Source organism: Lutra lutra, chromosome 7 (genome assembly GCF_902655055.1).
Source record: "Lutra lutra chromosome 7, mLutLut1.2, whole genome shotgun sequence".
Lineage (NCBI taxonomy): Eukaryota > Metazoa > Chordata > Mammalia > Carnivora > Mustelidae > Lutra > Lutra lutra.
The window spans coordinates 85202414-85215105 of NC_062284.1; the positions used below are offsets into that span (position 1 = coordinate 85202414).

Consider the following 12692-nt stretch of genomic DNA (forward strand, 5'->3'; position numbering starts at 1 on the left):
AAACAAACTTGAGACACCTCCAATTCCCCATTTCTCTCACCCAATTCATCATCAAGACATACTGATTTTACCACCTTAGAAGCTCTTATCTGTCTTCTTCCTTATATTTCTACTGCAATTCCACTGTCCTGGTATTATATTACCTCCTCCATAAAGCCTTCCCTAAGCCTAAGCAGAGTTAGGGATTCCATCTTTCTAAGAGCATAGCAGTATTCTTTTGTAAGACTTACTTTGCATGTTTGTCTCCTTGCTAAATTATAAGTTGTGTGAAGGTAAAAAAGATGTCTTTTCATGTTTCTATTTCCAACACTGGTTCTCCATGTGGACATTACCTATGTTTTATAGGGCACTCTGAGTGTTCTGTTGTCACAAAAATTGAGAATACCACAGAGATTTAAAGGGATGAGCCAGTGAATGCTAAACATACTGCAAGATGCATGACAGTCTGTCTGCACACACACAAACTGTCTTGTATTCCATGTCTTTCAAATGTCCCATAGACACTAAGTGAATAAAAAGCCACTATCTGAATCTCTAACTTAATTCCATTTTATAATTAAAACCAAATTCTAAATCATTTACATATATTTTAAACTTATCAGAATAGAAATCAGTGAATGATTATATCTTTTTTTGTTTTTCATGCCATTAGTAAGAGCTGTTGGCATTCTGAAAAATCCACATTTCTAATAACAAAACTACTTGCAGTATTTGAGTAATGAATGTGTTTTACCTATAAAACACACCTACATCACCAGGCTTCTTCCTTCTTTCCTTTTTCCCTCCTTTCTACTGTTTATTTGTTTATTTGTTGTATTTATTAGGTATGTAAATGTATTATTTTTGTATGTGTCATTTTTATTTAATAATAGTAAATGACACAGGGTAAGCTCAGTATTAAGCTATAAATTTATGACAAAAACTGGGGGAAAAGAAATTATTTAAATTGATAGGTTTATTTTCTACATTGATGCAAAAATTGAATGTTTTGATTGATGAATAAAAAATAGAACTATAATTATTTCCTAATTTACATGGTAAATCTAAACTTTTAAATTTTTAAATTTAAACTAGTTCAATTATAATTCTGTTACATTTAGTTATATTTCTTAGTTACATTTTTCTCTTTTTAGAAATAGGGAAGGAGTCTATCTATATATATCTATACAGATACCTATATAGATACATATCTATAGCTATATATTACACACATGCATATATATTGACTCACTGAATCCCTAAAGAATGTGGCCTATTCATTCATATATTAATATCCTGTTAATCAACTGATGAGATTAAATTAACCACCAAAGTTAAAAAAAAAAGTTACCAAATCACTTCTATCCAGATTTAGTTTTTTTGTTTGTGTCCGTGTCACATGCCCCAACTTTTTGGTTAGAATCTGGCCTATGACAAGGATTAAAAAATTAAAGGACAAGAATTGATTTACAGGGGCGCCTGGGTGGCTCAGTGGGTTAAAGCCTCTGCCTTCGGCTCAGGTCATGGTCCCAGGGTCCTGGGATCTAGCCCCACATCAGGCTCTCTGCTCAGCGGGGAGCCTGCTTCCTCCTTTCTCTCTGTCTGCCTCTCTGCCTACTTGTGATCTGTCAAATAAGTAAATAAAATCTTAAAAAAAAAAAAAAGAATTCACTTACACTTAAAGAATAAATGATACCAGGTACTAAAATTTCACTTCCACTCCGTCTTCCCTCATCTTTTCTCCTCTATGAGTAAACTCCAGCCTTTCTTATCACAGACCAGTTTATTCTACAGTTAAGGATGTTTTCTATGCTGTAATGAGCAATAATACAAGACCTTACAAGAAAGAATTCAGAATATTCTGGTTTAAGTACCCAACTCCTAGAATAAGACAGGTAAGGGGAAATTGTAGTTTGGTAATCGTCCTTAAGAAATATGTACTACAACATTCATTTTTACCTAGTACCATAATTTTATATTTTATACCTTTTTATTGAAGTATAACTGATATACAATATTTATGTAAGTTTCAGGTATACAACATAGTGATTCAACATTTATATACATTTCAAACTCATCACCACAATAAGTGCAATTGCCATCTGTTACCTTACAAAGTTATTAAAATACTATTAACTATATTCTCTATGCTATACTTTGTAACTCTGTAACTTCTTTATAAATTGAAGTTTGTATCTCTTAATCCCCTTCACCTATTTGCTTATCTCACCCACCCCACTGGCAACCACCAGCAGGTTCTCTGTATTTGAGTCTGTTCCCATTTTATTTTTTCATTTATTTTTTTATAAACTACACAAGGGAAATCATATGGCATTTCTCTTTCCCTGACTTATTTCACTCAGCGTAATACCCTCTAGGTCCACCCATGTTGCCACAAATGGTAAGTAAGATTCATTCTTTCTTAGGGCTAAGTAATGTACAAGTTTGTGTGTGTATGGAGAGAGAGAGAGAGAGAGAGCATATTTTCTTTATCCATTCATCTACTGATGGGACACTTAGTTGTTTCCGTATCTTGGCTAATATAAATGATGCAATGAACACAGGAGTGTATATATCTTTTCGAATTAGTGTTTTCAATCAGCTAAATACTCGGAAGTGGAATTGCTGATCATATGGTATTTTTATTTGTAATTTTTTGAGTAATCAACTGTTTTCCATAGTGTACCAATTTCCATTCCCACCAATAGGAACAAGAGTTCTTTTCTCCACATCCTAACAAACACTCATTTTTTTGTTTTGTTTTGTTTTCGGACTATCATTCTGATGGGGGGGGGGTGAGGTGGTATCTCACTGTAGTTTTGACTTGCATTTCCCTGATGATTAGTGATGTTGAGCATCTTTTCATGTGTCTGTTGGCCCTGTATGCTTCTTTTAAAAATGTCCATTCAGATTCTCCATTCATTTTTTAATCAGATTGTTTTATTGGTATAGAGTTGTAGGAGTTCTTTATGTATTTTGGATATAAAGCCCTTATTGGACATACATCCCCCCATTCAGTAGGTTGCATTTTTGTTTTGCTGATGGTTTCCTTTGCTATGCAAAAGCTTTTCAGTATGATGTAGTCCCAACTGCTTATTTTTGTTTTTGTTGCCCTTGTGTGAGGAGGCAGATCAAAAAAATATTATTAAGAAACATGTCAAAGAGCATAAACCTATGTTTTCTTTCAGGAGTTTTATGGTTTCAGGTCTTACACTTAGGTCTTTAATCCATTTTGAGTTTATTTTTGTGTATGGTGTAAGAAAGTGGTCCAGTTTCATTCTTTTACATGTAGCTGTACAGTTTTCCCACACCACTGAAATCCCACACCAGATGAAACAGTCTTTACTCCATTTTATGTTTTGCCACCGGTGTCATCGATCAATTGACCAAATAAGTGTGAGTTTATTTCTGGGCTCTCTGTCCTCTTTCATTGATCTATGCGTCTCTTTTTGTGCCATTACCATACTGTTTTGATTACTACAACTTTGTAGTATAGTTTGAAATCCAGAAATGTATAGTATAGGTTGAAATACCTCTAGCTTTATTCTTTTTTCCTCAAGACTGCTTTGACTATTCAGAGTATTTTGTGGTTCCATAAAAATTTTAGTGTTATTGGCTCTGTGAAAATTGCTACTGGTATTCTAATAGAAATTGCAGTGAAATCTGTAGATTGCTTTGGAAAGTATGGACATTTTAACAATATTAATTCTTCCAATCCATGAGCATGGTGTATCTCTCCATTGTGTCTTCTTCCATTTCTTTCATCAATGTCTTACAGTTTTCAGTGAACAGGTCTTTCACTTTATTGGTAAAATTTACTCGTAGGTATTTTATTCTTTTTGATGCAACTGTAAATGGAATTGTTTTCTTAATTTCTCTTTCTGCTATTTTGTTATTAATATATAGAAATGCAACAGGTTTCAGTATATTAAGTTTATATCCTGTGATTTTACTGAATTTATCAGTTTGAACAGTTTTTTGATGGAATCTTTAATGCTATCTATGTATAGTACTATGTTATTAGTAAATAGAGTCTCACTTCTTAATAATTTGGATGCCTTTTATTTCTTTTCTTGTCTGATTGCTGTGGCTAGGACTTCCGAAACTATGTTGAATAAAAGTGGTAAGAGTAGACATCCTCATCTTATTCCTGATTTTAGAGGAATTGCTCTGTTTTTTACCACTGAGTATGATGTCAGCCATGGGTTTTTCATATATGGTCTTTATTAAGGTATGTTCCCTCTAAACTCACTTTGTTAAGTTTTTATCATAAATGGATGCTGAATTTTGTCAAGTACTTTTTCTGCATCTATTGAAATGATCATATGGGTTTTACCCTTCCTTGTTAATATGGTGTATCATTGATTGATTTGCAAATATTGAACCATCCTTGCATCCCTTGAATAAAACCCACTTGAACATAATGAATGATTCTTTTAATGTATTTCTGAATGCAGTCCACTATTTTGTTGAGGATTTTTGCATCTATGTTCACCAAGGGTACTGGTCTATAGTTTCTATAGTTTTCTTTGTGTCTGGTTTTGGTATCAGGGTAACGTTAGCCTCACAGAATGTATTTGGAAGGTTTCATTACCCTTCGATTTTTTGGAATAGTTTGAGAAAAACAAGCATCAACTCTTCCTTAAATGCCTGATGGAATTTTTTTTTAACTTTTTATTTTTTTAATTACCTTTCAGTGTATTAGAATTCATTGTTTATGCACCACACCCAGTGCACCATGCAATACGTGCCCTCCACAATACCCACCACCAGGCTGACCCAACTCCCCACCCCCCGCCCCCTCAAAACCCTCAGATTGTTTTTCAGAGTCCACAGTCTCTCATGGTTCATCTCCCCTTCCAATTTCCCTCAACTCCCTTCTCTTCTCCATCTCCTCAAGTCCTCCGTGTTATTTCTTATGCTCCACAAATAAGTGAAACCATATGATAATTGACTCTATCTGCTTGACTTATTTCACTCAGCATAATCTCCTCCAGTCCCATCCATGTTGATACAAAAGTTGGGTATTCATCCTTCCTGATGGAGGCATAATACTCCATAGTGTATATGGACCACATCTTCCTTATCCATTCGTCAGCTGAAGGGCATCTTGGCTCTTTCCACAGTTTGGCGACCATGGCCGTTGGTGCTATGAACACTGGGGTACAGATGGCCCTTCTTTTCACTACATCTATATCTTTGGGGTAAATACCCAATAATGCTATTGCAGGGTCACAGGGAAGCTCTATTTTTAATTTCTTGAGAAATCTCCACACTGTTCTCCAAAGTGGCTGCACCAACTTGCATTCCCACCAACAGTGTAAGAGGATTCCCCTTTCTCACATCCTCTCCAATACATGTTGTTTCCTGTCTTGTTAATTTTGGCCATTCTAACCGGTGTAAGGTAGTATCTCAATGTGGTTTTAATCTGAATCTCCCTGATGGCTACTGATAATGAGCAATTTTTCATGTGTCTGATAGTCATTTGTATGTCTTCACTGGAGAAGTGTCTGTTCATGTCTTCTGCCCATTTTTTGACATGATTATCTGTTTTGTGTGTGTTGAGTTTGAGAAGTTCTTTTTAGATCCTGGATATCAGCCTTTTGTCTGTACTGTCATTTGCAAATATCTTCTCCCATTCTGTGGGTTCCCTCTTTGTTTTGTTGACTGTTTCCTTCGCTGTGCAGAAGCTTTTGATCTTGATGAAGTCCCAAAAGTTCATTTCGCTTTTGTTTTCTTTGCCTTTGGAGACATATCTTGAAAGAAGCTGCTGTGGCTGATATCGATGCCTGATAGAATTTAACTGTGAATCCATTTAGTCCTGGACTCTTGTTTGTTGGGAGTTTCTTGATTACCAAAATCAATTTCATTACTAGCAATTGTTCTGTTCAGATTTTCTATGTCTTCCTGATTCAGTTTTGGAACACTGTATGTTCCTAGGAATTTATACTTTTTCTAGGCTGTCCCATTTGTTGGTAATTTTTTGTAATAGTGTCTTATAAATAAGCCTTTGTATTCCTATTGAACCAGCTGTTACTTCTCATTCTTCATTTCTTATTTGGGTCCTCTCTCTTTTTCTTGATGCGTCTGGCTAAAGTTCTACCAATTTTGTCCATCTTTTCAAAGAACCAGCTCTTAGTTTCATCTATCTTTTCTAGTGTATTTTTAGTCTGTTTCATTTATTTTTCCTCTGATCTTTATGACTTTCTTCTACTAACTATGAGCTTTGTTATTCTTTTTCTAGTTCTTTTAGGCATAAGGTTAGATTGTATATTTGAGATCTTCCTTGATTATTCAGGTATGCCTATATTTATATAAACTTCTATCTTAGAATTGCTTTTGCTATGTTCCAAAGATTTTGGAATATTGTCTTTTTACTTATCCCCAGGTACTTCTTTTTTTCCTCAAGGTATTTTTTTTCCTTCATTGACCCACTGCTTATTGGGTAGCATGTTGCTTACTCTCTATGTCTTTGTGTTTTTTCCTTCTAATTTATTTCTAGTTTTCTAATATTGTGCTTAGAAAAGATGCTTTATATGATTTCAATCTTCTTAAATTTACTGAGACTTGTTTTGTGGCCTAATATGTGACCCATCTTGTAAAATGTTCCATGTGCATTTAAAAAAAATGTGTACTTTGCTGTTTTTAGATGCTGTACATATTTACTTCAGTCCATCTGATCTAATGCCTCATTCAAAGTCACTATTTCTTTATTAATTTTCTATCTGGACAATCTATCCATTCATGTAAGTGGGATGTTAAAGTTCCCTACTATTACTGTATAACTGTCAATTTCTCCCTTTATGTCTGTTAATATCTGCTTTATACATTTAGATGCTCCCATGCTAGATGCATATATATTTATAAATATTATATTCCTTTGCTAGACTGCTCCCTCCATCATTATGTTATGCCCTTCTCTTTTTTACAGTCTTTGTTTCAACATCTATTGCGTCTGATACAAGTACTGTTACCCCAACTTTATTGATCAATTCCATTTGCATAGATAATCTTTTCTATCCCATCACTTTTGGTTTGTATGTGTCTTGTAGGCAGCATACAGATAGGTCTTGGTTTGTTTTTTTTAATCTATTCAATTATTTTTGAAATTTTTTAAATTTTGATGACTTTTGATTGAAAATTTAGTCCATGTACATTAATTATTGATAGGCATTATTACTGCCATTTGCATTGTTTTCTTGCTGTTTTTGTAATTCTTCTCTGTTCCTTTATTCTTTCTTGCTGTCTTCTGTTGTAATTTGATGACAATTTTCAGTTTTGTACTTGGATTCCTTTATTTTTTGTTTACCTATTACAGGTTTTTGTTTATGGGGGCTATAGGTCCATGTATAACACCCTATGTGTTAGTCATCTATTTTAAGTTAGGTCACTTAAGTTCAAACACATTCTAATTGTACTACATTTTTACCTCCCTCTCACCACGTATTATGTATCTGACACATTTTACATGTTTTTATTTTGTGTATCCCTTACCTAGTTATTGTAAATAGAGTTGTTTTTAACCACTTTTTTAACCTTCATGTTACCTTTTAAAGTGACTGACATACTTCCTTTATTGTATGTTTACTTTTACCAGTTGTAGGAGTGCTGACAATCCTGACTCCACCGATGGCCCCCCATCTTGTTCGTATTTGCTTGATTACCTCTCTTGGGGCTACTTTAGAAATGTCTGCCAAGCCTGGGATGGAGGAAGCTTGCTTTGACCGCCCATGAATCTGTTAGAGATGATGCAGTCTTTATCTTTCCTGATGCACAGATGGCACCACAAGGTCTAATTAAAAGGTTAGCTGTCAATTAAGTGCATGCAAACCCTTTGATCACATAATAATGCCCTTCTGCATACCTCTTGCTCTATAAAATCTATGGACTAAGGTCTAGACTTCGTGGAGGATAGCTGTACAGCACCTGGATCATCATGTGCTTCATCACCTCATCGGTAAACTACCCTGAATAAAACTCTGTAAACCACATGGAGTTGCCTTCTTTGCTTTCCAGTCTCAAAGTGTCTTCTCAGCTTGGGGAGTACTCTACTGTCCCTCCCCTATCTTCCAACACTAGTAAAATGTTTTATTTCATAAACTTTTTACTTCTAGTTATGGTTTTTTCTTTTCTGCATAAAGAAGTCACTTTTACATTTCCTATAAGGCTGATGCAGTGGTGATGAAGCCTCTAACTTTTGTTTGTCTGAGCAACTCTATTTCCCCAGTTCTGAATTATAACCTTGCTGGGTATTCTTGGTTGTAGGTTTTTTTCCTTTGAGCACATTAAGTACACCAAGCCATTCCCTCTGGCCTGCAAGTTTCTGCCAGAACTCAGTTGAGAGTCTTGTAGGTGTTCCCTCACATGTAAGTTGCTTTCCTCTTGCTGCTTTTAAAATTCTCTATAACTCTTGACATTTTAATTATTATATGTCTTGGTGTGGACATCTTTGGGTTCATCTTATTTGAGTTTATCTATGCTTCCTAAACCTGGATGTTCCTGTTTCTTTCTCCAGTTTAGAAAAGTTCTTAGCTATTATTCCTTCAAATAAGTTTTCTGCCCCTTTCTAAGTCTCTTCTTCTGGGACCCCTATAATGCAAATTTAATACTTTTGATGTTGCCCCAGAAGTCTTTCACCCTATCTTATATAAAATTATTTTTCTTTTGCTGCTCAGCTTGGATGATTTCCAGTATTCTGTCTTCCAAATCACTGATCCATTCTTCTGCACCCTCTCCCCTAGTTGTTGATTCCCTCTGGTATATTTTTCATTTAAGTTATTGTATTTTTCAGATCTGATTTTTTTTTTTTTTAAGATTTTATTTATTTATTTGACAGAGAGAAGTCACAAGTAGGCAGAGAGGCAGGCAGAGAGAGAGGAGGAAGCAGGCTCCCTGCTGAGCAAAAAGCCCGATGTGGGGCTCGAACCCAGGACCTGGGATTATGACCTGAGCCGAAGGCAGCGGCTTAACCCACTGAGCCACCCAGACGCCCCAGATCTGATTTTTTTTTAATTTTCTATTTTTTTTGTTGAAGTTCTGAGTTTATCCACTCTACTCCTAAGTTCAGTGAGCATCTTTATGACTATCACTTTTAACTCTATCAGGTAGATTCCTTTCCATTTAGTTATTTTCCTGAGATTTTTTTTTCTTGTTCTTTCATTTGGAACATATTCCTGTCTCCTCATTTTGTCTGACTTTCTGCGTTTGTTTCCATGTATTAGATAGTAGTCAGCTACATCTCCTGGTCTCAAAGGTAATAGCCTTATGTAGAAGGTGCCCTGTAGGGTCCAGAAGTACAATCCCCTCCTCCCCAAGTTACCCAAACTAGGTGCTCCAGGTATGTCCCATGTGTGTGCAGTGAACATCCTTCAGTTGTTGAATGAGCTCTAACTGCTTCGTATTCTGATAGGCGGGGCTGCCCCCTAGGTCAACTGGTTGCAATGCCCAGCCAGGACTATTATGGGTGCCCTGGTGGGAGGAGGTGGACCCTGGTGCGGCTGGCTGGCTTAAAGGCCCACCCGCGATGCTGTGGGTGTGCTAGTGGACATGACCAGTCCCCCAGGGCATGAGTCACTTTGGAGGGACACTAGTCCCAGCCAAGGCTGCCCAGGGGATATGGCAAAGTGGGAGCAGTTTTTGTTTTTTGTTTTTTTTTTGTTTTGTTTGCAACATCTTGGAGTGGGAGCAGTTTAAGAGAAGGTCCACCAGAAGGGTGGGTTGATTCTGCAGGAGAATGCCAGGGTGGGATGACTGGTGCTAGCAAGGTAGGTGGAGAATGTCAGAACTGGAGCCCATAAGCATTAAGCTACTAGCTGGGCTAAATAAGGGCAAGAAAATAGTGCCCATTAGTGTTTCTATTTTCGAAAGAAAGTTCTTACAGATCCCTGCCCTTTCAATGTAAGCCCTAATATCAGTCAAAAAATATCCTTTATGTACATCTCAGGTGCTCTGGAAACTGCTGCCTCTGTGTTGGATCTAGAGTATGTGAGATTGTGGACGGGACAACTTGGAGTATTGTCTCAGTTTCCTATAGCCTCCTGGTTGTCCCAGGGGTAAGCCCAACGATTTTCAAAGCTCCTGAAGTTAAGCTTTGCTGACTTTCAAAGCCAGACGTTGTGGAGTTCTCATTTTTCCTGTGCAGATCTCCAGAGTTGGGGTGTACAAATAGTGCTTAAATTCCTTGGTTCTCAGGTAGGATCTCTGGGCCTATGATGTGGGTCACCAGACTAGGGATTTGGTTCCCAACCTGACCGTACCTCTGCCACACTTTACCCTTCTCGAGGTGATTCCCTTCCCCATCTTTCCTTTTTTTTTTAAGTAACCAGTATGCCCAACGTGGGACCTAAATTCACAAACCCGAGATTAAGAGTCGCTCTACCAACTAAACCAGCCAGACTCCCTGTGGCTTTTTCTTTTTATCTTTAGCTGTGCAAGAGCTGGTCTCTTAGTCTTCAAGTCTTTCTCAGTGAGAGTGCTTTTTTAGTAGTTGCAGTCTTGGTGTATCCGTGGGAGAGGTGAGCTCAGGACCTGCCCATACTCTGCCATCCTCCTATCAGTCTCAAATATTACACCTTTTAAAATGGCATCTAATTTTGATCTACACAATGAATTAAAGAATCAGTATACTATCTCAACATTAATTTTTTAAAGTTGTGATACCAAAGAGCTCTAAGAAAGGGTATTGTGATAACTGGTATATTACCTAAGCTGCAAAATATACTGAAAGGTATCTTTAACTTCCCATTTACTAAGTATATGTATGTCAACATGTTATTACACCTTTGTGAGAATCTAATCTAATAAACTTATAGTAAAATATATTAAGTCTTATCAATTTACCTCTTCTCTCTTTTCTCCTTCTTCCATTGAAGTAACATGGTCTGTGACATTGTCAATACAAGGTAAGTCAGAAGAAGAGATCACAGTTTCTTCAGGCTCTTGCATAAACAAAGGTTTTTCTTCTTGCTGGATCCATTCTTGATATACTTTTACCACTTTTCTCATAGCTGCTGCTTCACAAATCGGTAATAAAAATGCCTAGTGGGGAAAAAAAAAAAAGAGAACACACATAATAGTACATTTTACTTTGCCACAAACCACTAATACATATATTTTATGTTGTTATAAAGTATGATATAATTGATTTTTAAAGATATAAAGTCAACCAACCCATTGTCAGAAAAAGCCTTTTGTTTCCAAATAATTTGTAAATACGCTGACATATAAATACTTTCAGTAGGGGTGCCTGGCTGGTTCAGTCAGTAAAGCATGCAACTCTTGATCCCAGGGTCATGAGTTCAAGCCCCACAATGGATATAGAGATTACTTAAAAATAAAATCTTAGAAAAAAAAAATCAGAAATGCTTTTGGTAGATAGACATGGATTTCAAGTGCAAAAGCAAAGATTTGTTTAACTTGTACTATCTAGCTCAGAATGAGAATATTCCTTGCTTCATGAAATAACTATGCTCCTAGAAAGTTCAATGTAAATAGCACTTTTCATAATAAATCATGCATTTGTAACTTACTTTTTTTATTACTATTTATAAATTTTGATGATTAAATTTGATGATTAAATTAAATCTGATTCCAAGAAGTAATACAAATTACATAAAAAGGCAACTATCAGCACATAAGAAAATATGTTTCAGCTTTATTTCATTTTATATGTAGTAAATAATATATAATAAGTTAAATAATAAGGCAAAATACTTAATTAAAAGGAATACCTTATAATTATTCTTCCCTTTATGTACTTTCTGGGTTGCGTTAACTTTTTTAAAAAAGTAAATATTCTCTTCATCACAAAAATACCGCATTTTCACAATAAAAAAGAATTTTATGCAATTCAGACAGGCAAAAATAAAACAGTAAAAGTACTCTATCTCACAATCTAAATTCCTTTCATCATGCATGTTTGTGTTCATGGGTTAACATTTTCACAGGACTTTCTCTTTACCAAAAAGGAAAAAAACAAGGGAACTAAATTGCTTTTAAATTTTCCTTTTACAACCACTACTGATTAATATCAACTCTAAAAGTCACAAGACATTTACGTAAAAACCTGGCACGTCCTCCTACACAGCTGTCAGTAGATATATTTACCAATAATCATGGGCTCAAATGACTTTATCTGAATGAAACTAGCCAAGAAAATCAGCTTTCTAAGATAATGATGAAAAGTTAATGTGTGATATTAAAGGATATTTAATGTAGTTTGGTAATTATTAAATCCCTGGCAATCTACATTACTTGTTACTTTCTTTCATCTAACAAACCCATTCCAAAATTCTCACTCTCATATTGTAAATTCTCACTCTCATATTGTAGCAGCCTAATAGTCAATGGCATGATTTAGATCATCAGTGTCTGCTCTAAGAATAATTATTTTATAATTAGAACTCAGCCTTCCTTAAAAAGGTTCAAGATATAAGAAAAAAAAATCTCAATCTCAAAAAAATTCTATTCTCAGATACTGAAAAATTAACTTTTTAAAATTGGCATGGAAACCCTCTGCAGTTTCTGGTCAATTTTGCTATGAACCTAAAACTGATATAAAACACAATGTTTAATCATTTAAAAAATATTAGTAATCTCCAGAGCTGAGATATAAATTATATTAATTAAAGATATTAATTATTATTAATGCATAAATTGACACACGATATCCCAAGTGGCTTGATGAATTTACTGAAGTCCAGAGTATGTATAAC

At 35.4% G+C, this 12692-nt stretch overlaps 1 protein-coding gene across 15 annotated transcripts in view; it reads right to left on the reverse strand.

Moving 5' to 3' along the window:
* Window positions 1–12692, reverse strand: part of RALGAPA1 (Ral GTPase activating protein catalytic subunit alpha 1) — a 261885-nt gene that overhangs the window by 182223 nt on the left and 66970 nt on the right. For all 15 annotated transcript variants that reach the window (XR_007128538.1, XR_007128539.1, XM_047736015.1 and 12 more), the window contains exon 11: window positions 10819–11016. Coding sequence is in view for 13 of the 15 variants with exons in the window: in XM_047736015.1 (XP_047591971.1) it covers window positions 10819–11016 (198 nt within the window). In the remaining 2 variants the exon portion in view is untranslated. The remainder of the gene's footprint in view (window positions 1–10818; window positions 11017–12692) is intronic.